This window comes from Mustelus asterias, chromosome 10 (genome assembly GCF_964213995.1).
Source record: "Mustelus asterias chromosome 10, sMusAst1.hap1.1, whole genome shotgun sequence".
In the NCBI taxonomy this organism is placed as follows: domain Eukaryota; kingdom Metazoa; phylum Chordata; class Chondrichthyes; order Carcharhiniformes; family Triakidae; genus Mustelus; species Mustelus asterias.
In genome coordinates, this window is record NC_135810.1 from 45,254,486 (window position 1) to 45,280,671 (window position 26,186).

General features: G+C 44.4%; 1 protein-coding gene across 1 annotated transcript in view; it reads left to right on the top strand.

The window, feature by feature from the left end:
- nalf1b (NALCN channel auxiliary factor 1b) overlaps positions 1-25,055 on the top strand; it is a 901,074-nt gene extending 876,019 nt beyond the window's left edge. Inside the window, exons 2-3 of the mRNA XM_078221675.1 lie at positions 19,901-20,072; positions 24,751-25,055. Of these exons, the coding sequence (XP_078077801.1) occupies positions 19,901-20,072; positions 24,751-25,055 (477 nt within the window). The remainder of the gene's footprint in view (positions 1-19,900; positions 20,073-24,750) is intronic.
- The last annotated feature ends 1,131 nt before the right edge of the window (positions 25,056-26,186 follow it).

Genomic DNA, 26,186 nt, shown 5'->3' on the forward strand with positions numbered 1-26,186 from the left:
CAAAGGCTGACATCACTCCCTTCTGAACACAAATTACTTAAAATGTAAAAATATTTTATTTTATGATTGATAATAAAATTTTAAAAATACCACAGGCTGTGCTCAATGAAGCAATCTGCTTCCAGAATATACTTTGCTAAAGCATAAATTAAAATAATTAAAATGCAATGACACGAGTAAACAATTGAGATTTGATTTAGGGCCTCTTATCATTTAATATTCATCCGTGTCTTAATTAACATGAGACTTCCATCTACGAGATGCTCTTTACTTGTGCATCTCCCACATCTTGAAAAAATTAATATGATAATCACATTTTCAAAATGGCTCACAAAATAATCATTATTTCTTTAAGATGCTGTATCTAAGTTTTCTTCCCTAATTCTTTAAGGAAGTAGTTGCTGTCAGGTACAAATCTTGAGAATTACTTTACCTCTAAATGCAACATTTCAAAAATATGTTTATTTCTTAACACTTTGATATCAGTTGCAAAAGGTAATAAGAAGTTTTTTTAGTCATGGGCAATTGAGAAGAACTTGCTTCTGTATTTAAAAGTGATCCAGCACCACTAAAGTAACATGTTTAATTTAGCACTAATTAAATGTGCAGCATAAAACCTATACCTGATGGAGAGAGTACACTGTTGATTCACTAAACTGATACCAGAAATGTGAAATCATTGTTAAGGAAAGAGATTTGAGATACTGGGGTAGAGAAGGCTCAGAGGTTTACTGGACTATTACAATGAGCGAGATCTTGAGCCCACTCTCGCTGTCCATGAGATTTCCGGCGGGAGGCCCAAGATGCAGTGAAACCCGAATTTCATAGATCATGCCAGCGAGATTGAGACTTCTGATTTTCATTGCCCCTCGCTAGCGATGTAATCAGGTTCATGCCCATTGTGGACGTGAACCTGATTTAAATATATTTTAATAGATTTACGTTTCATTAATCCAGTCCATCATCAGATATTGACCCCCCCACACCGTATATTCACACCGTGGTGACATGATGTCACATCAGCATGGTTTACAACTGGTTCACCCAGACGTGGGGATAGTCCCTGGGGTTGTAAAGGTGAGTATAGCCCCTGAGGCAGTGACATGGCAATGCTCCATGACACTGTCCAGGCACAGGTTGGCACTACCAGGTTGCTGCCAATTTGTGCCAGTGGTGGACTCCAGTGGGAACCTCATGGGGAAGGGGGGATTCATTTGTATGTGGTGATGGCTGGAAGCAGATGTGGGAGCTTGGGTTGCCAGCAATGGCCACTTGGGTGGTGGGCATGAGGGGAGGGAGTGTTGGCGGGCTGAGTGCCAGCATTGACTGTGTGGATGGGGGTGGTAGAAGGGGATGGGGTCCGAAGTTCAAGGGAAAGCGGGGTGCTGACAGTGACTGTTGGTGGAAGGGGCGGGTAGAGAGATGCTGACTCTAATCAAGGGGTGGGGAACAAGTGTCAACTCCAATCGGTAGGGGGTGGGGTGGGAGTGTGAATGTCAACTCCAATTTTGTGGGTGGGTGGTGGGGGAAGGATCATTCATGTTCTGGTTCAGACACCCTTTAAACATGGTCCCCGATCTCAGTGCAACCGGGCTTTGCCGGTGTGTTAAGGCCTCTTCCCCATGCATGAAATTCACGTAGCAGGTTTTTTTTGACAAACTGTGATAAGATGTGGAGAGAAAACTTACCTACACCTCAGTTTTCTCATCGGGACCAATACTCTGCCATATTCTGGTAAGATCACGCACAAAATTTTAATTAGGTGAACATAGATGGACTAGTTGGAGGATGCTGAAATAGAGTTCCCACGTCATCAAGTTAGGTGTTGATTTGACAAGGAGCGAATGAAATGTTTAGTTCAATTGACACATAGATCTGGAAACAAGACACTTGGGGCACTTCAGGTGCCAATTGACAGAGATTTTAAGGGCCTGTTCCAAATATGTCAAAGACCTGGTATGTATATGAGGGCAGCAGAGTGCCTGGAGCTCTGGTCAGCACCGCATTCAGCATCTGTTGAGTGCAGAGTGACAAACCATTTCAAATGTTATTGAATCACCCAGGAGTCGGGCTGTTTGTCTTTTGTTCTGGATTGTTTGAGGCCAGGGCAGCCCTTTTCGCATATTTGCAAAGTTCTAGCTTTGTGCATCTGCAGTACTCACTGGGCCTCCTCTTCAATCTCAGTTCCTGCAGCCTGTAAAGCTCTGGTAACCCATACCACCGACCTCACAGTTCTGGCAGTGCCACTGTCACTCTCAGCTCTCACAGGTTTGTGCCAATGCCAAAGTGTTCCTTACATTTTTCACCAGGAGATGGTCACCATGGTTGAGTGAGGCAGTTTCATAGAAACCCTACAGTGCAGAAAGAGGCCATCTGGCCCATCGAGTCTGCACCAACCACAATCCCACCCAGGCCCTACCCCCTTATCCCTACACATTTACCTGCTAATCCCTCTAACCTACGCATCTCAGGACTCTAAGGGGCAATTTTAGCATGGCCAATCAACCTAACCCGCACATCTTTAGACTGTGGGAGGAAACCGGAGCACCCGGAGGAAACCCACGCAGACACGAGGAGAATGTGCAAACTCCACACAGACAGTGATCCAAGCCGGGAATCAAACCCAGGTTCCTGGAGCTGTGAAGCAGCAGTGCTAACCACTGTGCTACCGTGCCGCCCAGTTTGCCATTACAGATAGGCTGGTGTGGTCAAAGTATATTACAGTGAAGATGGGTATTCAGGTGCCAGTGCCTTGTGATTGAGTCTCCATCGTGCCATCTGGCTGCTGTGCCTGAGTGCATTGAAAGGAGGCTGAGAGGGGGTGAGGTGGTTGGAGGAAACCAGCACCCACCTGCTGTAGGCATCGTCCACTCAAGAGGCAGATCCTCCAATGAGGAGGAGAATCTGAGAGGGAAGGAGCTGGCATGCACACTGATCTGTAAAACAGTGACCTCCTGGCCAGCTGCAGGAGTGAAATGACATAAGTCCCAGCGCAGAGGAGAAGGTACCCTGCAATAAGGGCATACAGCCAGAGGATGAGCTACCAGATGAATCAAAGATTGCGTCCGTACTAAGAGGCCATCACAGGTCTTTTGTTGTGATGATGGATGAACTGAGTCCTATTGATATTGGTGATCACCTGATGCCAGTGCTGCTGAGGGCACCATGGTCCTTAAGCTTTATACCTCTGCTTCATTCCAGGGGTCTGCTGGAGACATGTGTGGCATTACTCAATCAGTGGCACATCAATATATCAAGGTAATGAATGGTGCCCTTTTCAGGAAGGCCAGCCATTATAACCGTGATCTATCTCAGTCAATCTCAGAAAGGTATAGGATTCAGGCCCCTCAGTGGATTTTTGCAGGTGCAATGCGTGGTCAACTGTACACATATAGTCATCAAGGCTCCTGCAGACCAGCCAGCATCCTTCATTAACAGAAAGGGATTCCATTCCCTCAACATTCAACTAGTCTGTGACCATCACTAACAGATCGCGATTGTCCTCAGTACCCTGGGAGCAGCCATCACACCTACATGCTCGGTCACCACCACACCCCCCCCCCCCACATCACCCCCCCCCCCCCCCCCCCCCCCCCCCAAGGTGGTCAAGCTTTTCACCCTCACCCCAAGCAACATTATGGTTGGATTTTGGTGACAAAAGCCACCCAATAATGAGATGGCTACTAACTCTAGTGAGGAACTTTCAGATAGAAGCAGAGGAGAAATGCAACAGCAGCCACGTGGTGACCTGAGCCAACATCGTGTCTGCACTGGTGGAGGATGTGGAGGAGTGGATGTGCAACCTCTAAGTTCCCCCCCACTCCTTAGAGGTGGCTGGTAGTCTCCTGAAGACGGCAACTCCGTGTGTGGTTGACCTGTGTGACAGAACAGAAAGATAAAAGATTTTTCCTTCCAAAAATGAGCCCTCCAGAATCAGCTGGTGTCCAGATCACTATGTGTACAGTGGAGGGCACAGAAACTACAAGACTCATACTCACCTCAGGCTCTCTCATTCCCACTAATGAGGCTACTCACTGCTGTGCCAGGACTCCTGCCTCACCACCTGCAATGGAGTGATCGCCACACTGCCTTGTCAGGTGACACCTCCTCCTGTCCCTGGAGAAGCGGATTTTTCATCTAGAGGTTAATATATAGGGAATCATCACTGAACAGTTGGGAGCACTCATGATTTTCTTCTGCCAACAAGCATCCTGTTTCTCTGGTCTTTACAATGCCTGCTTCACTGACCTGTTGGCCTTCTCCCCTTGGCAGGCCTGCATTATTCGTTGGGTCTTCAGAAAAAGCCCTAGTCAAGGAAGATTAGGCCTTCAGCAAAGGCTGAAGACACAGATCCTGTCTGAGTGCAAACAACTGTAGCCCATGGGAAAGAATAGAGAAGCTCCCAAGGCATTGCTTGTTGTAAACTGAAGAATGTACTCTTTAATATTAGCCAACATTTCAAATATATACGATATACATTTTAAAGTGCTGATGTTTCATCGCTCAGCCTGGATGTGGATCTGTGTGTTTGTGTAGTTATGCCTCTCAAGAAATATCCCCTTGAAAACAGTTTTTGTGTCAAAGCTTGACTGAAAATTGTCCATTGATCAGGCTTTACCTTCTTTGGACGTACTGACAAAAACCAAATAACCTGATAATTTGTCACCTACCATTGCCTGGGCATTGACTTCTTATTCACACATTGTTTGCAGAAAATCACCTTGTTAATGGTTTTTTTCTGGGGTTAAAACAGATTCAGACTGCAGTAATGCCTACTGTTGTCACAGCTGTTCAGAGGGAAATTCAGGCACTGCCTGCCCCAGGGGATCAAGGCAGGTCTTCATAACAAATTTCTCTTCACCAAAGTTTTTTCAGCCTCACTTCAATGACTCAAGTAAATCCATGAATTAGTTTCAGTTTGAGGAAGAAATAACTGACTGTCACAAGGGTCAAAGTTGGCCCGAACACCAGGGATAACTTTCCTGCTTTTCTTCAAAATAACACTGCTGGATTTATTTATTTCTACATTTACCTGAGAAAATGTCAGTCCAAAGATGTGCGGGTTAGGTTGATTGGCCATGCTAAAAAAGAAAATTGCCCTTAGTGTCCTGAGATGCGTAGGTTAGAGGGATTAGTGGGTAAAGATGTAGGGATATGGGGGTAGGGCCTGGGTAGGATTGTGGTCGGTGCAGACTCGATGGGCCGAATGGCCTCTTTGTGCACTGTAGGGTTTCTATGATTTTCTATGAATGTAGTTTAATATCTCACCTGAGAGATGGAGCCTCCAGCAATGCAGCATTCCCTCAGTGCCATACTGGAGGGTCAACCTTGATTTTTGCTCTGAACACCATAGAACGGGTTTTGAACACACAACCTTACAATTCAGAAAAAAGAGTGCGACCACTGCTGACACACTTTGATACTTGTTATGACATTAGATTTTGAGTGAGCAGAAGGCGATTGTGTGGAACTCTAAGTTTGCAATTAACATGCAGTGTGGTATTGCTTTGCATTCCCCAAACTGGACAGTTATGTCCTGTAACTTAATTCTATCCTATCTTGTTACTGTAACTGACAGTAAAGTGTATCATTGTTAAGCTTTCAAATGAATAGTCTTAATATGACAGTTGATATTGCTCCATTTACTTAGCATCTTAATGTCTTTAATAGAAACTTAATTTAAGTTGATTTCTCAATAGTTCTATTATTAGACAAGGAGTTCGGTATCTACCTTGACTTGTACGTGATTTTATTTTGAAATGGAACACTGCACAGGAGGATTTCTGCTACCATCTAATGGTAAATAAAGGGACTGCATCTTCCCTTTGTCTTACCACATAATTCTAGGCAATCAAAACCTTCCCAGAAAATCCACCTACATACAGTGGGTGCAAACAGTGAATGTATTGATGTTCAACTTTACTTATTAACTGTCATATTGCAAGAAAAACAATGTCACAGTACAGCTCAGCTGTTCCTCTGAAATGGTGCTGATTTTTAGGCAATCAGAGGGAAACATGGAGAAGAACTCACTTTACATCAGCTGGATATTGTTTTAGATTTCCACATTGCACCCATTCACCTCACTGATCACTGTTTCAAGCTGACGTAGGCTGCGTGTGATCCTGGCGTTCTAATTGACCCTGAGCTGAGCTTACAACTCCCTTTTCTCTCCATCACCAAGACTTTTTTCATTTGTTCGATGGATGTGAGTGTCACTGGCAATGCCAATGTTTGTTGGTCATCCCTGATCACTCTTGCAAAGGTGGTGGTGAGCTGCCTTCTTGACCACCCATGTGGTGTAGGTACATCCACAATGCTGTTAGCAAGGACGTTTCTGAATTTGAATCCTGCAAAAACAGCATAACATAGATGGAGCTAAACAAATACATTGCCCAAGAATCAGGTTAAAGTTCTGCAGTGCTAGCACATCTTGTCACAAATGATGGTTGACAATTAAACAACTAACCAAGGGAGGAGTCTCCAAATCACCCCATTCTCAAGGTGGGGGAGCCCAGCATCTCAATATTGTGGGAGTATATGTGTTATGATTCAACTTTTTTTTGAAGTAGATGACATTTGAAATTCCAGTTATGTGCTAAGAGGATAAAGCCAGAAGATTCCACAATTTTAAACAAACCAGAAGAATGTTTACAATACAAGATTCAACAAAGCAAACAGTAAATGCAACCTATCTTACACACTAATAAACAGAATTAACATGACATAAGCATGAATTCACAGGCAAACCATGATCAAACACCATAAACTGTATATTGAATGATAGACATAACCAAGATCTATTCCATGATTTCTTTCAACAAATCACCCAGACATCGGTGATCAACGTGAATCACAAAAATCTTTTAATTATCACCGGAATTCTACCACCCCACCCACCACGGAATCAGTGCGGGAGAGGAGCGGACAATGGAAATGTCCATTGACCTCGGGCAGGATTTTCCAGGCTCGGGTCGAGCGAGGTCATAAAATCCCACCCTATGTCTTCCTCACTTCAGCTCCTGTCCTTTAGACATAAAGCCTCTAATTTCCCTCCAGCAACTGTAATGCAGCCTAGAAGCTTTGTTGTTTCTTAAGGAGTTGCCAGGCAACTGGACTCCAGCTCATATTGCCCCACTGACTGCTCACCTTCTACTATTCAATCTCTTCTCCCAACACTACATCCCACTGGACTTACAAGGCTGTACCCCAGCATTTAATCACTGGCATGACCCCAGCTTTCTAGCTGCACTGAACAGAGAGCTTCATTTTAGTTTCATTTAACTAATACTTTCCATGAAGCAGACAACCAGTATCCCCTCTCTGTCCTTTAAATTGACCCCCTCCCCCACCCCTTGCTGTGGCCTCCCTGCCGAGCCCCAGAGAATTCATCCGGTTTCCTGAGGCTCGATTGTCAATCCACAGTGTAGGCTGCACTGCAGTACCAGCTACTTTTACAGGATGAAATCCCACTCCGAAGTGTGGGGAGCCCAATGGACAGCGGACAGTAGGTGCCTGATTTATTTAAATCCCATTGGGCCTCTGAAAATGGCTGCAGTGAGATTGCCACCAGTTTTCCAACCAGCAAGCCAGCTCCACGCCACAAGCATTAAATTCCACCCAATGATTGAGGCAGGGAGTGGACTCAAAATAACAGAAGTAAAACAAAATTGAAATCATTTAAGAAACAAGTTGATATCATATAAGGGAAATATATGGGTAAATTGGATGGATGAACTAAGATTGGCAGAATGGTCATAATTATCTTGTGAATTTATTCACAGTGGCGTTATAAAGTTCAGCTTCTTGGGCAAAACCTTCCCAAGTCGCGTTTCCCTGCAATGTAAATCCAGGATGCGATTGTCCCCTCCCCCCAATCAGTGGCAGGCCACAATTCCTGCTGTTCAACGTCAGGAACTTAATTTTGATGCATTTGGATCTCATTATTGTGCCCACACATGAATCATCCCCCCCAACCCACGTCAAATTTAATTCCCACGTCTTTAAAAAGCGTACACCTGATGAGCTGAACTTTAAGGGAACTTGGAGATGAGTGTAACCTGCCATGCACTCGTGAGGATCACCCCTTGGACCAAGGAAGAGATGTTGCACATTCAGTAGTAGAGGGCATAGGCAAGTCGCTTATTCTAGACTGGCTTTCAGTGCAGTGCCAGGTCAAGAGCTCCAGTGTGGGTAGAGCTGGGGGTGGTGGGTGAAGGAATAATTTCTGCCCATTCAAGCAACATAAATGTACAGCCAAACTCTCCAGAGCTTTTCACCCCTCAAGCGACCCTATAACAAGACTCATTCTGCAACCCGGACTTCGAGGTGGAACACAGATTGACATCTTGAAAATAAGGTTCTGGTGCATCAACAGGTCTGGCAGAGCACTGCAGTACAACACCCAGAGGGTGTCACACATCACTGTAGCTTGCTGCATGCAACACAACCTGGCACTGCAAGAGGGGGAGGATCTGGCTGAGGAAGAGTTGGAAAAACTGCACATCTCCTCTGATCAGGAATGTCAAAGGGGATGAGGATAATAAGATCCTGGAAGGTGATGATACCAGCAATGAGGCCATTGCACTGGCCAGACGAGACATGGGTGTTCTTGATGCCCTAATAGCAGCAGGATTTGTGGAGAATGATGACGAAACACAGTGAGGACACTCCTGACATCCTCACATTGCATCCGTGAACATCTGGCTCCTGTTTGTCTGACGTCAGCAGACACACACTCTGTGAAGAGGATCCTATGATGGAGATGCAGTGGTGATACTTAAGCAACAGCGGATCCTTTGACAGTCTTCATCGCCTGCCCCTTCAGAACTGCGCCATCACCGGACACAGGACTAAAGAGGTGGGGAGCCAGCCCCCACTTCAAAGATGCCGAGAGCACGCAGAGTAAATGCCCGAACTCTGCCTATGGCACTGTGACAGCAAAGACAAGCCAAGGTGTGGGCATCAGTGATGTGTCAAGTCACTGATATCGATGGAAAATCTGGACAATCTGTAAAGCTGGGCAATCACTTTTCTTCATTGGTCACACACTGCACAGGGAAGAGGCCCTGGACTGAGACACTTACATTCATCTTGTGCAGAAACCAAGGTTTCACATTTGAATGACATGAATGCTGCTCATCATAACAGGGAGCCATAGGCAAGGAAATATTCTTTGGAGTTTATTTGCAATGGTGAACATTATGTACATGTGGTTAACACCCATGCCCATGCTGCACAAATACATCTTCTCAACCTTCTTAACCCGGTCTTAGTTTTCTCCGACATCCACAGTGGAGGTGGATACAGTCTGCTGACTACTCTGCCTTGTCTGTGATTAACTTGGCCAGTGTCCTCTGGAGGGCTCCAGGGTGTACAGTGTTCTGCCAGCAGCCCCTCCAAGGCCTGTGGAGCTGGAACTGTTACAGTAAAAGGGGATTTGGATGGGCTGAACACCCTGGGTGGATGACCCTGAGGTGTGTAGCTGCTGACCCTCTTCCCTATGAGTACGTGAAGGCCCCTGGCTAACTCCTTGAGGAGAAGGGACAGTGGAGCGAGTTAAAGATGCCCTGTCCCCGCTCATGTTGGCACTGATGGATGCCAGCAAGTATCTCAGCAATGGAGTCCAGCTCCCACAATAATGCCAGACCAATGTCCTGAACCATGGTCACCACCATGGCCCCCACCCTGTCAGCGCTGCCCTCGGTGCTTGGCATGCTGGCACCATCACCTCTGTTTGAAGGCAAACAAACTCCACTATGGTGCCTTGCAATCTGAGGAGTGCAACTGATAGCCATTCCCCATGTTCCTGAGGTTGTCTTTGCAGCTCCAGCAACTGAAGGAGGGCCAAGTCCAGAGGCTTCACATCAGACTCAGATTCTTGGGCTCCAGCTGTGCTCTGAGTGCTGGTGTCCTTGGATTTCCTGCCTCTGTCTGCTGTAAATCATACAGTATCATGTGCAAACCAGATTGTATCTCCCAAGCTAATCTAGAACTAGGTCCCACTGAAGTGTGCATCACTGCAGTGGCTGGTGAAGGCTGTGGGTGAGCACTGTGGTGGGTCTTCAATTAGTGTGTCTGCGGATTCTGCTTTTGAGGTGTCCTGGGGGCTGGAGTCGATGACTTGGCTCATGGCCACCTTCAGTTGCTTCCTGGATGGGCCTGTGAGACAAAAGGGAGATAGTTAGTGCATGGCAAGGGACTGTGAAACAGGAGACATTACTTGTAGTATGGCTGTCTGATGGATGTTGCAATGTACAATCCTCACTTGGTTGAGCATCGCCAATTTCACCATCTGTACAGAAATGATCCACATTCTCACCAGCCACCTGGATCGCTCTATTTTAAAAGGTGACCTTCAGCTGAGCCATGCCTCGCTCTTTCTGGGACATTTCCCAGTTGTTGTGGGCTAGTTTATCCTGAAAGGAGATGGATGGAGAGAGTACAAGCAAGGTGCCTGTCAGGGCAGATGATAAAGATGCCTGGCATGTGTGGAGTGTGAGTTGTATCATGGACAGCGTGAGGACACAACGGGCAGGGAAGATGAGGATGTTTGTGAGAAAATGAGTGGTGATATCCCTTGAGCTGGAATTGAGTGTGAGCCCGATGGAGGTGTGGTTGGTTTGTGAATGTTGAGAGCGATGAGAAGAATGACTTACCCTGGTGGAACAGGAAATCGTTCATCCTCTTGTGGCACTGGGTATCTGTCCTCTTTTAAAGGGCATTGGCACTCACCCTGCTCACCTTGAACTATGACACCCACTGCGAGGAACCTCTGAGTTCACGATGTGGAGGGCAAATCCGAGCCTGCTCACCAGCGACCTGTCATGTTTCCGATGCACACATTATTAATGAGGTGGAGAAGACAATATGGCGCATAAGCCAGTCATCGCAGCCAGCAAGAAAAATGTATTTTTCCATGCCTGCCGTACACTTAGTGCAATTCAAGAAAAATTCCACCAAATGTTTTTTAAAATACTAAGAAAAGCTCAAGATAATTTTCCCTTTTTTAAAAAACCTGCAATGCTTTTACAGAAAGTATTGTGACCTTTTGCAGTAAACTCATTTTATCACTTGGCAATTAATTCAGGCTTCTGAGTTATAGGCAAATCCTCACTTACAAAGTTAACTCCAGATCAAATGATTTTCCACTGTGATTTTCCACATTTAACTTTTGATTGAGATGAATCTATCCACTCATTAATCTGTTTAATTACAATTACTGAGAATCATTGGAAAAATGAAATCCAATAAAACAGTTTTTGTAATTATCAAAAGCATCATTGAAACAGTCATGTATGAGTGGTTTTTCGAAGTCTTAACGTTTCTAAAGAAACAATTTTCACTTTTAAAGTGTGAGAATATGTATTTTTTAAATATTTTGGGGAATATTGGAATATTACATTATTCTGTGAAGAAGGCTGTGTGTGTGTGCTTGTGTATGTGTGTGCGTGTGTATGTGTGTGCGTAAATTATTTAATTAAGCTAGAAAAAGGTTGATGGAACTGATGGGGGCCATTTCGTGGGCTTCCTGCTGGGCGCCATGGCCTCTGTGCATCTCCGGGACCAAGCTGTTTTGCATAAACAGCTCTGTGCTGGAAATCGGCATGGAGCTGATTGTCACATTGAAATCAGCATTTCAATATGATTGGTCAGCCCGGGACTGAATTCTCTGGGCCCGTTCGCGTCTCGCCTCCTGCCGGGAGTGGTTCTCTGCAGCAAGGTTCACTCTTACTCCCCACTAATGGGGAACAGATGGCCTGACCTCCCCCCCCCACCCCCGGAGGGATGTTAGGCCATTGAAGACTTCCCAGGAGGTCGGGAGTAAGGGGGGTGCTCTTTGTGCAGTGCCAGCCTGGCAGTGCCAGCCTGACACCCTGGCACTGTCCAAAGGGCAAACTGGCACTGCCCACCTGGCATCAGGCAATGACAAGGGATGGGGCTTACTGGGGAGCAGGGTCAATTGAGGGGGCGATCGTGGCAGGGAGGACCCTCTGCCACTTTGTAAGAGGGTCGGTGGGGAGGGAGGGAATCACAGGTATTGGGGCTGGCCATCTGGGTAGGGGTGTCAGGGCTGTCGGGGGTTCGGGGTTGTCAGGGGGGAGATCGGAGATGACTGGGGGGGGATCAGCGGGGCTGGTTAGTGGGATCGGGGGGGCGTCAGGACTGTCTGGGGCGGCCGGGACTGTTGGGAGAGGTTGGACTGGGGCTAGATCAGAGATGTCTGGCAGGCCAGCAATCGCTGAGTGGTGGGGGTTGGAAGGCCATCAATGGGGGGTCGCGGGGCTGGCCAGCGATCGGGCTGGCTGGCGATCTGAAGGCCAGCAACGGGGGTTCACTGAACATGCGCCGATCTCTGCTCTGACAGATCAGCGCATGCGCAGTGGCCCATTCAGCGCTATGCTGTTGGACTCTTGGGCGGGAATAGGCTCCATCCCAGATTTCCAGAGTGAATCAACCTGAGGCACTCTGGTGCTAGATCACTCTGTTATGCACAGAGTGTTTGGAGATTCATCCTGGAAATCACGCTAAAAATACCGGCAGGATTTATTCCCATTTCCCCACACATTGGGAACTTAGAATTCTTTGGGAGAATCTCTGCCGTTTATCTGGAAGATTTAAGACATGAAAGAGTAAAGGTGCTAGATGCATGCATTTGTAATGAGATTTTCTGGTGGGGTGTTTTTTAAGTAAATAGGCTAGGTTCAGAAATTTGCATTAGGAGATACAGAGGGACCTGTTTTCAGCTGTTAAATTTCAGAGGAGTAAGAAACCTTTACAATTTATAAGGGTTACATAAATAAACAAGAGACGTTGGTTACATTTTATTTGATCTCAAAGTGGATGCTGAAGAAAGACATGAAAGATTTTTATATTTTGAAAAAGGTAAGTGCAACAAGTGCTGAGGACAATTAAACCATAGATGAAAAGGGGAAGTGATAGTTAAGGCAAGATGCTGCATTGATTTGTGTTGACTGTGTAAGGAAGATCTCCTAGAAACAGCTATGGGCTGGGAGAAGGCACAGATTGAATCAGCCGTCCAGTCAAGCCAGCAAAGTCTTGCGCTACAAAAAGCAGTCTTGTTCTGAAGTCTTGGATTTCTGCAGCAGATTGAAAGAGAATTAAGATGTGACAGCAGCTTTGCCTTAGGTAATATTACTGGATTTTTATTATTAAACATCCATCAGAGAGTATTGTCTGGATGGAGTTTACTTGTGGGTCTGACCATGTAGTGAGTCTTTGTGGGGAATGTTTTGTTAGTCTAATTCTAACTGTGTAACTGTAATCTTGTGTTTAAGTTTTCTTTATTTCTTGTTAATCCATCCTTTATTTTTAATTTTTTTAATCCCAGAAGTGTTACTGGATTCCTTACTGCTGGGATTTGCACATTTTCTTCTCATTTTCAAATATGGAAGAAAGGATATGGCCCATAGTCAGGTTTCCCTGTAGGGTTTTGTTTGCTCAGCAATTAATATCTGCTGTGGTCATAACAAAAGTGTTTTAAATAGAGTGAAATACTCGATGCCAATTGTAAAGATGAATGTCACTGAAGGGGAATTAGTGAGGTAATTAGGAGCGATGACGAAAGATGGAGATGAATTAGATTATGAAGGTGATCAGGAAAGATGTGGCAATTTGGAAAGACTTAGAAACAATATTCCAGAGCAGAGGAGTAAGATAACTGAAAACAATGTCAATTATGGTGGAGGGCAAGGAGGATGGATGCATATTAAAGCCATAATTGAAGAGTAAGAGTTGAGAATCATAGAATGGTTACAGCATAGAAGGAGGCTACTCAGCCATTGTGTCTGGGCTAAATCTCTTAAGGGAGCACCCTTTTGTTTTCTCCCTGTAGGCTTGGACATTCTTCATTTCATTTAATAATCCAATTCTCTCATGAATGCCTAATTGACCCTGCCTCCATCAAACTGTCAGGCATCCATTCCACCTTTAACATCTCCTCTAAACTATTGCTTTACTACTACCATTACCACCCGCTTTGCTTTTTGTTCCATGACATCTTTGGTATTTAATCCCCCCACCACCACTCCAACCTATCCCCGCCCTTCCATTTTACACCACCTGATTCCCCTCCCCCTTTTCCAACAGCATTAAACTCATCACCATTCTACCACTCTTCAGTTCTGAAGAAGTGTCATATTGGACTTGAAACATTAATCTGTTTCTTTTTCCATCAATGCTTCCAGACCCACTGAGTTTTTCCAACATTTTTGCTTTTTATTTCATGTAACTTTCTTGCTCTTGTATCCTATGCTTTTATTGATAAAGCTCAAGGTACAATATATTTTATTAGTTAATTCTGCCAACCCGTCCTGCCACCTTCAATGATTTATGTGCCAATACGCCCCCAAATCCCTCTGTTCCTGCATTCCTTTAGAATTGTACCCTTTATATTATCTCTCTATGGTCTTCCTACCAAAATAAATCACTTCACACTTCTTTGCGTTTATCTTAATCTGCCATATGTCTGAGCAAACCATCAACCGGTCTGTCATTTTGAAGTTTTAAATTATCCTTTACACAGTTCACAATACTTCCAAGTTTCATATCAGCCACAAATGTTTAAACAGTGCCCTGTACCACAAGATCATTAGTACCAGGAAAAGCAGGGGTCTTAACACCAAGCCTTGGGGAACTCCACTATAAACCTGCCTCCTGTCCAAAAAACAATTATTAATCACTACTTTCTGTTTCACATCCATATTGCTACTTTCTCATTTAATCCAGGAGCTCTTGCTCACAAGTCCGTTGTTCGCCAGTTTATCAAATGCCTTTTGGCACTCCATAAATATCAGATCAATACATTCCCCTCATTAGCCCTCTCTATTGCCTCATTAAAAAAACTCAGGCAATTTAATTAAACACAATTTGTCGGTAACAAACCCATGCTGGTTTTTCTTACACAACCCATATTTGCCCAAGTGACTATTAATTTTGTCCCGAATTATAGGACAAGATTTTTTGATCCCATTCCTTCCTGAAGTTAATGGACATTTTGCTGGTTTGATAAATTTTCCACCCCACCCGCTACAATTCCTATGGCAGGTGGGACCAGAAAATCCCACCTATAGTTCCTAGAATTTTCCCCAGCACCAGGATTAAATTGATTGGCCTAGAAATAGTACTAGAGATGGTTGCAGAAGTAGGATAGAGGAAGAACAATCATGGATTTTTAAATCAGAACAAGGGGAGTGCTCCAGAGCACAGGGAAACAGAAGAAGCCAGTGAAGGCAGCGATTATAAGTGTGAGGACTTGAGGAGCTCTGGAGGAGTGGCAATGTTATCACTGGAGAGGATGAAGCTCAGGAGATGAAAATGTAGTGAAGCTGGGCAAGATTACAGAGATATATCAAGGTGGTCAAGTAATGAGGCAGGATGTGGCGTTTGAAACTCAGCTTTGGGTCAAACAGGCCATTAAGGTTGTCTACCCATTCTACTTCTTGTGTAATTATTTGCAGGAACACAATAACGGTGAAATTTGCCATTGGCAAAAGCACAACATGGACAAGAGTGAATTGGTAAATAGATTTCAATGAAAAAAGAAATATCTATTCTTGGAGAAGCAAATACTGCTGATTCATTACTGCAGGATTAGTGTTTTCCCCAAGACCAATTTATCCTAATAGCCATGATTCTGAGCAGATAACTGAGTGAATATCTGTTATAGTTGGTACCAACTTGCAATGTTCAAGTGTTTCCAGTTGCTACTAAAATAGAGGCGGAAACAAGTGATAGTTTCATTGCAATATTACTGTTGGATCATGACTTCATTTTGTTCCGTAAGCTACTTCCTTGTGCTCAGACAGGCTCCAGAATGACTAATGATGAGCTGTACTTAGAACATGAACTAAAAGAACAGAGCAAAGGCATTCAGAATACATTTTCGACACTATTTCTCCACTGTTATGCTTTGAGTTTCCTTTTGTCATCACTGGGTAATTTCTGGACAATTTGTGGCAATGCTACCTTTTCTTTCCTGGAGCCCTGTTAGTGCCACAATGGGCTTCCCTATGACAATTCCCCTGGGCTTGTTAGAATAAGCGGAGGGTTAACATTAACGATTTGGAAGAAGGAACTGAAGGAATTGCTAAATTTGCAGATGATACAGAGATATGTAGCGGAACAGGTAGTATTGAGGAAGTAGGGGGACTGCAGAAGGACTTGGACAGGTTAGGAGAGTGGGCAAAAAAGTGGTAGATGGAATACAATGTGGAAAAGTGTGAGGTCATGCATTGGAAGGAGGAATGGAGGCATAGACTATTTTCTAAATGGGGAAATGCTTAGGAAATCAGAAACACAAAGGGACTTGGGAGTCCTTGTTCAAGATTCTCTTAAGGTTGACGTGTAGGTTCAGCCAGCAGTTAGGAAAGCAAATGCAATGTTAGCATTCATGTCGAGAGGGCTAGTATACAAGAGCAGGGATGTACTTCTGAGGTTGTATAAGGCTCTGGTCAGACACCATTTGGGATATTGTGAGCAGTTTTGGACCCCGTATCTAAGGAATGATTAACTGACCTTGGAAAGGGTCCAGAGGAGGTTCACAAGAATGACCCCTGGAATGAAGAGCTTGTCGTATGAGGAACGGTTGAGGACTCTGGGTCTGTACTCGTTGGAGTTTAGAAAGATATGGGGGGATCTTATTGAAACTTACAGGATACTGCGAGCTGGACAGAGTGGACATGGAAAGGATGTTTCCACGAGTAGGAAAAACGAGAACCAGAGGGCACAACCTCAGGCTAAAGGGATGATGCTTTAAAACAGAGATGAGGAGGAATTTCTTCAGCCAGAGAGTGGTGAATCTGTGGAAATCTTTGTCACAGAGGGCTGTGGAGGCTAGGTCATTGAGTGTCTTTAAGACAGAGATAGGTTCTTGATTAATAAGGGGATCAGGGCTTCTGGGGAAAAGGCAGGAGAATGGGGATGAGAAAAATATCAGCCATGATTGAATGGCGGAGCAGACTCGATGGGCCGAGTGGCCTAATTCTGCTCCTATATCTAATGGTCTTATAATCTTAGGATCAATGAAAGAATTTGAGGTAAATCTGACTCCATTTTAGGACTTTGGAGCTGCATGTTGGTGATTAAGATGCATACAATGGTTTATCAGAGGATTACTGTATGCAAGTTCTTCCATTCCAAGAGGAGGCAATGGCAGGAGACTCAATAGCATAAGTATTATCTATGAATGCCTAAGCAACCTAAATCCTGGATTGTCATCTTTGGATCTGAGAGGCACCTTCCTCAGATGATTCCAGAATAGCATGGAGGGGACAAAATAATTGGCAGGTCAAGTAGTGTTCCTCGTGAGAAGGAGGGACATTCAGATCTGGAAGAAGCTTCTCACCATATGTGCTCAGTTCTCTGCAGTCGGTCTTTAACCCAAGACCTTCTGAGTCAGGGTTGACAGTGTTACCATGGAAATACAGCTGGCAGTCTTTGTGTGATTATACTGCTGCCATTTTGGAATTTTAACCTCCAATAAAACAGGCGACTTTGGGTTAGGTGGGAAGTGAAAATCATAAATTTGCCAAATTCTGATTCATGTCCAACCTATTTATCATAGAATCGTAGAATTATAGAATCTCTACAGTGCAGAAGGGGACCATTTGGCCCATTGAGTCTGCACTGACCACAATCCCATCCGGGCCCTATTCCTGCAACCCCACATATTTACCCTACTAATCCCCCTAACACGAGGGTCAATTTAGCATGGTCAATCAACCTAACCTGCATATCTTTGGACTATGGGAAGACACTGGAGCACCCGGAGGAAACCCACACCGACACAGGGAGAATGTGCAAACTCCACACAGACAGTGACCGGGTCCCTGGCTCTATGAGGCAACAGTAGGGTTATCTTCCAGGGTTAACCCTGGCTGGCTGAATTTCTTGAATCTTGGAAATTCTGCAACTAATGCAGTTTGTGAGGGGTGCAGTTGCGAGGACTGCAGCATGGATGAGTTAAGCCCTTTACAGCACTGTTTGTGGGCCAGGAAAAGCAAGGAGCATCACTGCTGGAGAAGAGCAGGGGGCAGTAAAAGTTCCCTCAGCCCCAAACACTAGGGAAAATCACTGGGCATTCCTGCTGCTGGTCAAAATCCAGTGACTGCCGCAGATCATAAACATGTACAGACCATCACGGCCGGATCACATTAGGCTCTGATGGAATAGTTTGCTAAAACCCACTGTTGAGATTCATGCATGAGGCTCACTTGAATGAGATAACTAGGATTTCCCGGTTTTTGTGGAATCCAATGAGGGATCAACACCTTCAAGAGAGGGAGAAGCAGAGTGAAAATTCGCTGAGAAAATTAGTGATATAATAATAAAGAAATAGTGAGGAGGTAAATTCATGAAGCAGACATTTCAGTTTAGGGCTTTACATTTGAGTGTAATGGATACCAGTGTAAATGGGATAAAATGTTTTCACGCTTGTACAAACTTAACTCCAGTGTTCCCTGTTGCCTCTTTAATAGTATAGTTACGCTTCACATTTATGTGGCATTGTGATGTGAAATGCATTTGGAATGTTTCTCATTTAATAACAAATATAGCAAAATTGTTTGAGAAGTCATTCAAATGTTAGTAACAAAAAACTTTCCTTGTAATGATCAGGACGCTGGCAACACAGTCACACTCTACACATTCAGTGTAAATGCAAAACTCCTTAACAACACTCAACTGCAAGTGTAAATTGGGTGTTAAGGAATACAGAATTAAATGTAATATTTTTTTCACATCTTCACACATTTTCTGCCATTTGGGGAATAGGAGGGAGATGATAGGAGGATTCCCAGGCTGATTATCAGCCCATTGAACCATGTCATGAGCGGTCCTTCCATGGCAACAAGTCCTGGTGAGGGCCATGAATCCAGGGCTTCTGACCCTGAAGTAGGGACATTACCATTGCCACAAAACCTCCATTAACACTCTCTATTCCAGGGAATCTCACTCTGCTTTGCTCCTGTGTCAGATTGGGTTCAAATATTGGTGACAATTACAATGGGCGGAACCTTGAGCCCACACTTGCCTTCCACAAGATTGCCGGCAGGGGCTCAAGATGCGGCGAAACCTGAAAGTCATGGGTCTCACCAGCAAGAGCGTGACTTCCAATTTTTTGCCATCCCACACTGGTGTCATTGTGGACGTGAACATGATTCCAATAAATTTTAATGGATTTGAATATAATTAACATGCCCCCTCACCATATATTAACCTCCTGCCGTATATTCAAACTGCGCAGGTGTGATGTCATAGTTTACAACACGTTCAGTCAGACATGGACCTGTCATGGGGATCCTCCCAGGGAAGTAGAGGTGAGTTTCGCCCCCAGAGGAGAGGGACATGGCCAGGCAGTTCGCTGGCAATGCCCCTGGCACTGGCCTCTGGCACAGATTGGCACTAACAGGTTGGCACCATGTTGGCTTCGATCAGGGTGGAGGATGGGAGGGAGCCCTTGAAACATCTGTGGTTGGCTGGGGAAGGGGGGTGGGGAGGAAGGTTCATTCTCGGTCTAATTGGGGCACCCTTTAAATCTGGCATCCTGATTTCAGTGCAGCTGGCATGTTTAGGCCTCACCTAAAGGAGAGAAAACCGACCTTTTCTCGCCAGAAGCAACACTCTGCTAAATTCTGGTAAGATCACCCCCAATATATCTGCACTTTGTGCAAAGTGAGCCTAATTCACACTGGTGCTACAGTTGTTGTGTCAGTGTCAGCAAATCGTGACAGATATACAAACTTTTAACCTGATTTGTTTACAGTTTTGAGCCACTTAACTGTCATATGTAACCCATTTTATTCCTTCTAATGACAATCAATTTACTTTAATAAATGCATTTGATTCCCACTCACACTCACTCCATGTCTTTCCTTTGCAGATCGTCTACAAAGCCTGGCTGTGTTCCCAATATTTTGAGGCCACACAATTTCATTGTAGTTCCAGAATTCCTTGCAAACAATACTGTTTGGAGGTCCAGACCAGGTGTCCGTTTGTTTTACCCGACAATGAGGATCTTGTCTATGGTGGATTGCCAAGTTTCCTTTGTACAGGTAAGTAATTTGATTTGAAACATAACACTTGATGGAGAAATACTGCAGTGCTAGGCTTTAAAGCTAATCGCATGTTGCAATTGGAAATATTTATTCTATAGATATTGCAGATAATGTAATAAAACATCAGAGAAAATTCCCTATCTTTCTATCAGTAGTTTATTGACACGAATTCCACAGGAGTCTAGCAATAATGTTAGCATGTCACCAGAAAGTAATCAGTTGTTGGTGTTAGGGTCTGAGTTGTCATGCCACACTGTATAGAACATTTCAATGAAGGGAATAGGGAGTGCAGGTGAGAATATGGAAATCTCACATCATCCTCCGACTTGCTTTTAGCCAACTATAAAAGAGAGTGGGTGATGTATGGCAATCACTGCATTATCTGTGACAATAGCTATCTTGCCCTGCTAACTGACAAGACTAAGCAACTCCTGGAATTAAAGGGGCTATCAATCTGTGTCTGCCTGGGTGGGGGAAGTAAAGTAAAAGAGGAAATTGTTATAGTATGTAAAGTGATACACTGCAGACACATGGCGGTGAAGGTCACTAATATTGTTAGCCTATCAGTGTCTTGGCTGATTAAATTGAGTCGAGATGATGAGCGGAATAAATCATTATTTTATCCTAATTAGCAGCAATTGGCAATTAGTCAAAAACAAATATGTTGATCTTCATTGACAGATTATAAAACAGTCCAAAACATTTCTGGAAATAAGGAGCCAAAAAATTAACCAGGTCACAAAACAATCAACACTTCTCATGATGCATCAAAGTCATGTAAATCCTGGCCATCATTTTCATTAAGATGTCTGGCTGACTGATTTAGTGTTTGATTTTCAACATGATTCGCTAGGTTCACCAAATGTAAGGAATGAGAATCATAACTATGAATGAAACCTCAATCTACTTGTTGCATTGCACTACACCGAACTAGTCAAAATGAAAAAGCCAGTTAGTTGACAGGAAGTTTTTTGTTATGTAATGATTCTGGGTACATAGAACTGGGTAAATACAGACAATATGAGAATCACATACCATAGATATTTAAAGAATATTCCTCAAAAGTAGAAATTCTGAGTTTGAAATGTTGATCCTGTAATTTTTCCACCTTAGTATCTCCCCAGCATTCCTCAATCATTACCACCTTCACCTTGCATTTAAAAGTAATTCCATCTACTACCACACAAAGGCTCAGGTGACAGTTTTACTAAGCTCATCTCCCTTGTCTTCTGCCTCAATCTGTGCATTGAGCAACTAGCCATCATCAGCGATATTATCTTCTGCCTAAAAGTTCCTCATTCCCTTTCCTGTGGTCTTCCCACCCTCCATTTATCTGACTCTTCATATCAACTCCAATAATTGCACAAATAGCCATCTCCTCAACATTGCCATCTCAGTTGGCCCCAACACTCTTAAGTTGTTGATCAATTCCTTGTCTCATATACTATTCTCCATGATACCCCAACTACCTCCAACCCTTGCCCTGGAAAATGATGCCCCCAAGCTCCCTCACAAATTCACTCTTATTCTAATTCACTCTTATTCTACTTCCAAATTCACAAATTCACTCTTATTCTACTCCTAATTCCCTTCCTTTAGCCACGCACTCATTACAATAGTACTACGCCATCTTTTCTGTTAATAGCTCCCTCAGTTTGGCCTTTGATGCCTTCACCCCAAACAGATCACCCAACAACTCATATCCATCATTCTCACAGTAGCATTTTACCTGCACTTTTAGACTTGAGTACTAATAAACACACGGCAAATTTTGCAGTCACTGCCAAATCTGGTGGGAGCATGTTAAGCATTACTGTGTTTTTCTTTTTCCAAGACCAAATTCTTCTACAACTCCAGGGCCATTCCTAGAGAGCAAGAACAAATTGTTGTAACTTTTCTCTATAATAAACGATCTTCACAACCCTACCCTCTAATACCAAATATGAGTTCATGGATTTCTCATCAATGATTGAGGTCATACTTAAAGTTAATTCATGTGCCACTTGTCCTCTACTTTCTAACAATTTCCTTTGAGCACCTCTTAGCTCCATAATGATCCTAATGCTATGACCCTGCAACTCTGTTCTTTCTCAAAGAACTACATCATGTTTTTCGTTCCACCCAACTACTGATAACTGAAATATTTTTCTTGGCTCCAGTGCTCACAGGTGTTGTTACTGACTCCTTCTGTTCAGGCACTGTCAGTGTCCTATTAAAAATTATCACTATTATACTATTTCAAAAGGCCAGTTCCTGCCTCATTCATCTTTTCCTCTAACATTCACCTGTTGTCTAAAGTCCTTGACTGTGTCATGACCTCAGAGCTGTAGGTTCACCTTTCTTACACTCTTTGTTCAAATTCCACCAACCCAGTTTCCACACTGTACACAATACCAAGTTCACTCCAGCCAACATATTCGCTACCACTCTGATGTATTCTTCTACTTTGGTGTCACGAACCTACCTGAATCCTGCTCTCTGCCTAGTGATTGTGATGCTCAGGGCCTATCTAACCAATAGTCAACCAGCCTATCAGTCTGGCTGGTTGTATCTAGGAAGCGGATTCTTAAAATGTCAATCAGATCCTGATGTTGAATTCATCGGGGCGATTCTCCCAAAAGTGCTGAACTGGCGGGAAAACTCTTCTAAATCCTGACTGTTTTGTCAGTTCAGCTTCTCACCTGAATTTCTGCACTCTGTGCATTGCAGAGATCCCAGTCGTGAATATAATTAAAAACTCAGGGGGGGTGGGGCCTATCGTGCTGGTCAGCCCGGGATCCCCGCAGTGCTGCCCCTCCAGCCCCCCCACGGTCCGATCGCCGCCCTCACAGCAATTCCCGGGCCAGCCCTGACAACCCCCCTCGCCTCCGTCCTGGAGCGCCCCAATGCACCGTCCAACCCCCCCCAGCAGTGACGATCCCCCCACCCTCCCTCACCCCGGCAGACCCCCCCCTGCTGATCCCCCCTGGGGTCAGACCACCCCTGGAGGCAGCCCCCCTGGCAGACCACCCCCCCACAACCCTAGCCCCCCCAGCCCGCCCCAATTGCTGCCCTCCCTCCATCCCAGACCGATCCTGTCTACAGAGTAGCAGCAGGACCCCGACCCCCACCTATCACCCCTAGACCCTGCCCACAATAGGCCCCGCCTACTTGGCACTGCCCAATGCCCAATGGGCAGTGCCACGGTGTCCCCTGTGCCAGGGGGCACAGGCTGGCACTGCCAAGGGTTACCACCACCACCCCCACTGCCCGACCCCCTGGCATATCCCGATTGCCCCCCCCTTCATTCTGGTGGGGTCTCCCACTAGTTCCCTGAATGTAGGGAGCTGGACTGAACTCCGCCGGAATGAAGTACTCCTGGCGGGATGGGAGATTCAATCGGGACCCGAAAGTTCCCGATAATGAACTAATAGACATATTTAAAATACATTTTAAAAAGATATAAATTACTTACCTGCCTTCCCGCCGGTTTCCAGCGAAGTCTGACCGATGACTGTTTGCCGGCTCTGGGAGATGCGCATCCATTCCCGGTGCATGCGCAAATCCCGGAACAAGGCCGGCGACGCACGTCTCCCACCGCGACCCGCCAGAAAAGTTGCGGGTCGCGATGGGAGAATCACGGCCCATATTGCCAGGTTTCCCAACTGCTAAATCACAACACCTCCTTCACTCCCAACCCTACTCCCTTCCCGCTGTCGATAAATGTTGGAACCAATGTTTTGAATCAAGTATCTTGACTGAAGCAAGTGCCTCATTTGTTGAAGGCAGCTTGTCATCGAGGAGGCAATCTCTGATAATGCATCATAGACATTGCTATATGTTCAATCTTGTGCCATTGAAACTAAAGTTAGTAATTATATATTTGTGCCAAATTTGCCTTATTTTCAAGCAGCTTGCTGATTGAATTATACAGTTAGAGTTAATTCAGTAGTTTTCTAGATAATTGATAATTCCACAAATTGTAGATGCTAAGCAATAGTCAATATTTGACTATCAAGAATGCACAGCCTAGGGCTTATCTTGTTCCAAACACCAGGAAAACTGCCTTTGGCTGCCATTGAAAGCAGTAATATCATAAAATCATAGAATCCTACAGTGCAGAAGGAGGCCATTTGGCCCATCGAGTCTGCACTGACAACAATCCCACCTAGGCCCTTCTTCGTAACCTCACTCATTTACCCCACTAATCCCTCTAATCTACGCTTCCCGGGACACTAAGGGGTAATTTAGCATGGCCAATGCACCTAAACCGCACATCTTTGGACTATGGGAGGAAACCGGAGCACCCGGAGAAAATGCACGCAGACACGGAGAGAACATGCAGACTCCACACAGACAGTGACCCAAGCCGGGAATCGAACCCGAGTCCCCGGAGCTGTGGGGCAGCAGTGCTAACCACTGTGCCACTGTGCCACCCCATATGTATCATAGCATGTAACTGTTTGTTTATGTTCATTAATTTTTGCAATGCTTGATCTCTTCTGCCTGGCATAAACTCTCAAAGTCTTATTGGGAACCTTTAAAAGATCCTGAGTTCACATGTCCATTTGTACAGTTGAATTGTTTGAACCCAGCAAGTTAATCAAAAATTGTGGTGGACAATCTAGATATATAGTGCTGTACGAAAGCTAGTCAATATTCGCACATTTAATTGTTGGATTTCTTTACCATACAGAGCTGCCCGACAATCATCCAACCAATGCCGAGCCAGAGTGCTGTGATGTCAGATGGGAGTCCTTTAATTCAGTTTCAAATAAACAATCCAAAGGGACAAGGGAAGCAACCAATCCAATGGTGTGTCCCAGGTCCTCACTTGCTTCGTCAGTGGCATCAAGACTGTGCAACACTAGATTCAAGTTATGCATCTTGGTACTCATTTTGTTGCATACTGTAGTGACAGCCTCTGCCGTACAGACTAGTACTGGATTGGGCTTTGGAGATCTTGTAACATGGGAAGATAACTCAACCAATGATGAGTAAGGATTTGTGCCGTTGTTTGATTTGCACATTTCAGGTTCACCGATTCAAGGACGAGTCACATCTGATAGAAACTGGGTGCGCTAGCATCCAAATCACAGCTTGCCAGGTCATCCAGGTAACAGAAGAAAAGATGTGAGCCAGATTCATATCAACAGAGACACAACACAGCTTTTTACTGATTTGAAGACTGTGCAACACAACACTATTTCTCATGCCATTTTATACACTGTGTTTTAATGTCTAGACTTTGTTTTTTGCATTAGTTATTACAGATCTTTTGTTTCCTGGAACAAGTTTCTCAACACTAACCGAGTTGTCACACTGTTTGTATTTTTAGTCATCATGTGCCCCCATTCAGTAGTTTTTTTTTAACTGTTATATCCTGTGGCTTTACAGTAAGGCAAAAAAAACTGCTGTGGCATCATGGCACAGTGGGGCATTAGCTGTGCCCTCTCCCCATGGAAAAGTTTATTGTTCCCATTTCATGTGAAGCTGGCACAGTTTGGTCTGCTGCAGCCAGTATTAAGCAAGAAGAGCTTAAAAAAACATGTACTGATGCTCCGTGCCATACTCAACTGCCTCTACCACTGTTGCACGAACTAGCTGAATGAAGAAAGGTAAGACAAAGGACTTCTGGCTTCCTCATAAATCCATCAAACAGAATGATAAGTACTTTCCTTATGTGAGAGAGGATGGTGTTGAACAGTTAACAGCTTCTTAAATTTTAAGATCATATATAGCCCCAGTCCCCATTTCAAATAAATCAGTCCTTTCTCCTTGGCTAGTTGCGCAATTGAGCGATCTTATAGTATGAATCAAATTGCTCAGTGTATTTGAGCTATTTAATTGCATAGCTTCATTTAAGATGCCAGATAGATTTTTATCCACTGATGCCTAACAAACAGTTCTCAAGTAGAAGGGTAACTATAAATTAAAGCTCTATAGACCATTTTACTACAATTGAAGACAGAATTTTGAGGACTCCAATAAGCATCTGATCAAGACAAGAAGGTGAAATGATATTCTAACCAAAGTAGCAACCTTTCATTCTACGTGAGTTCACAAATTTCTTCACCAGAGGCAGTAACCTGTTGGAAGCCAGAATGCTATCCTATGCATACATCAGTCTTA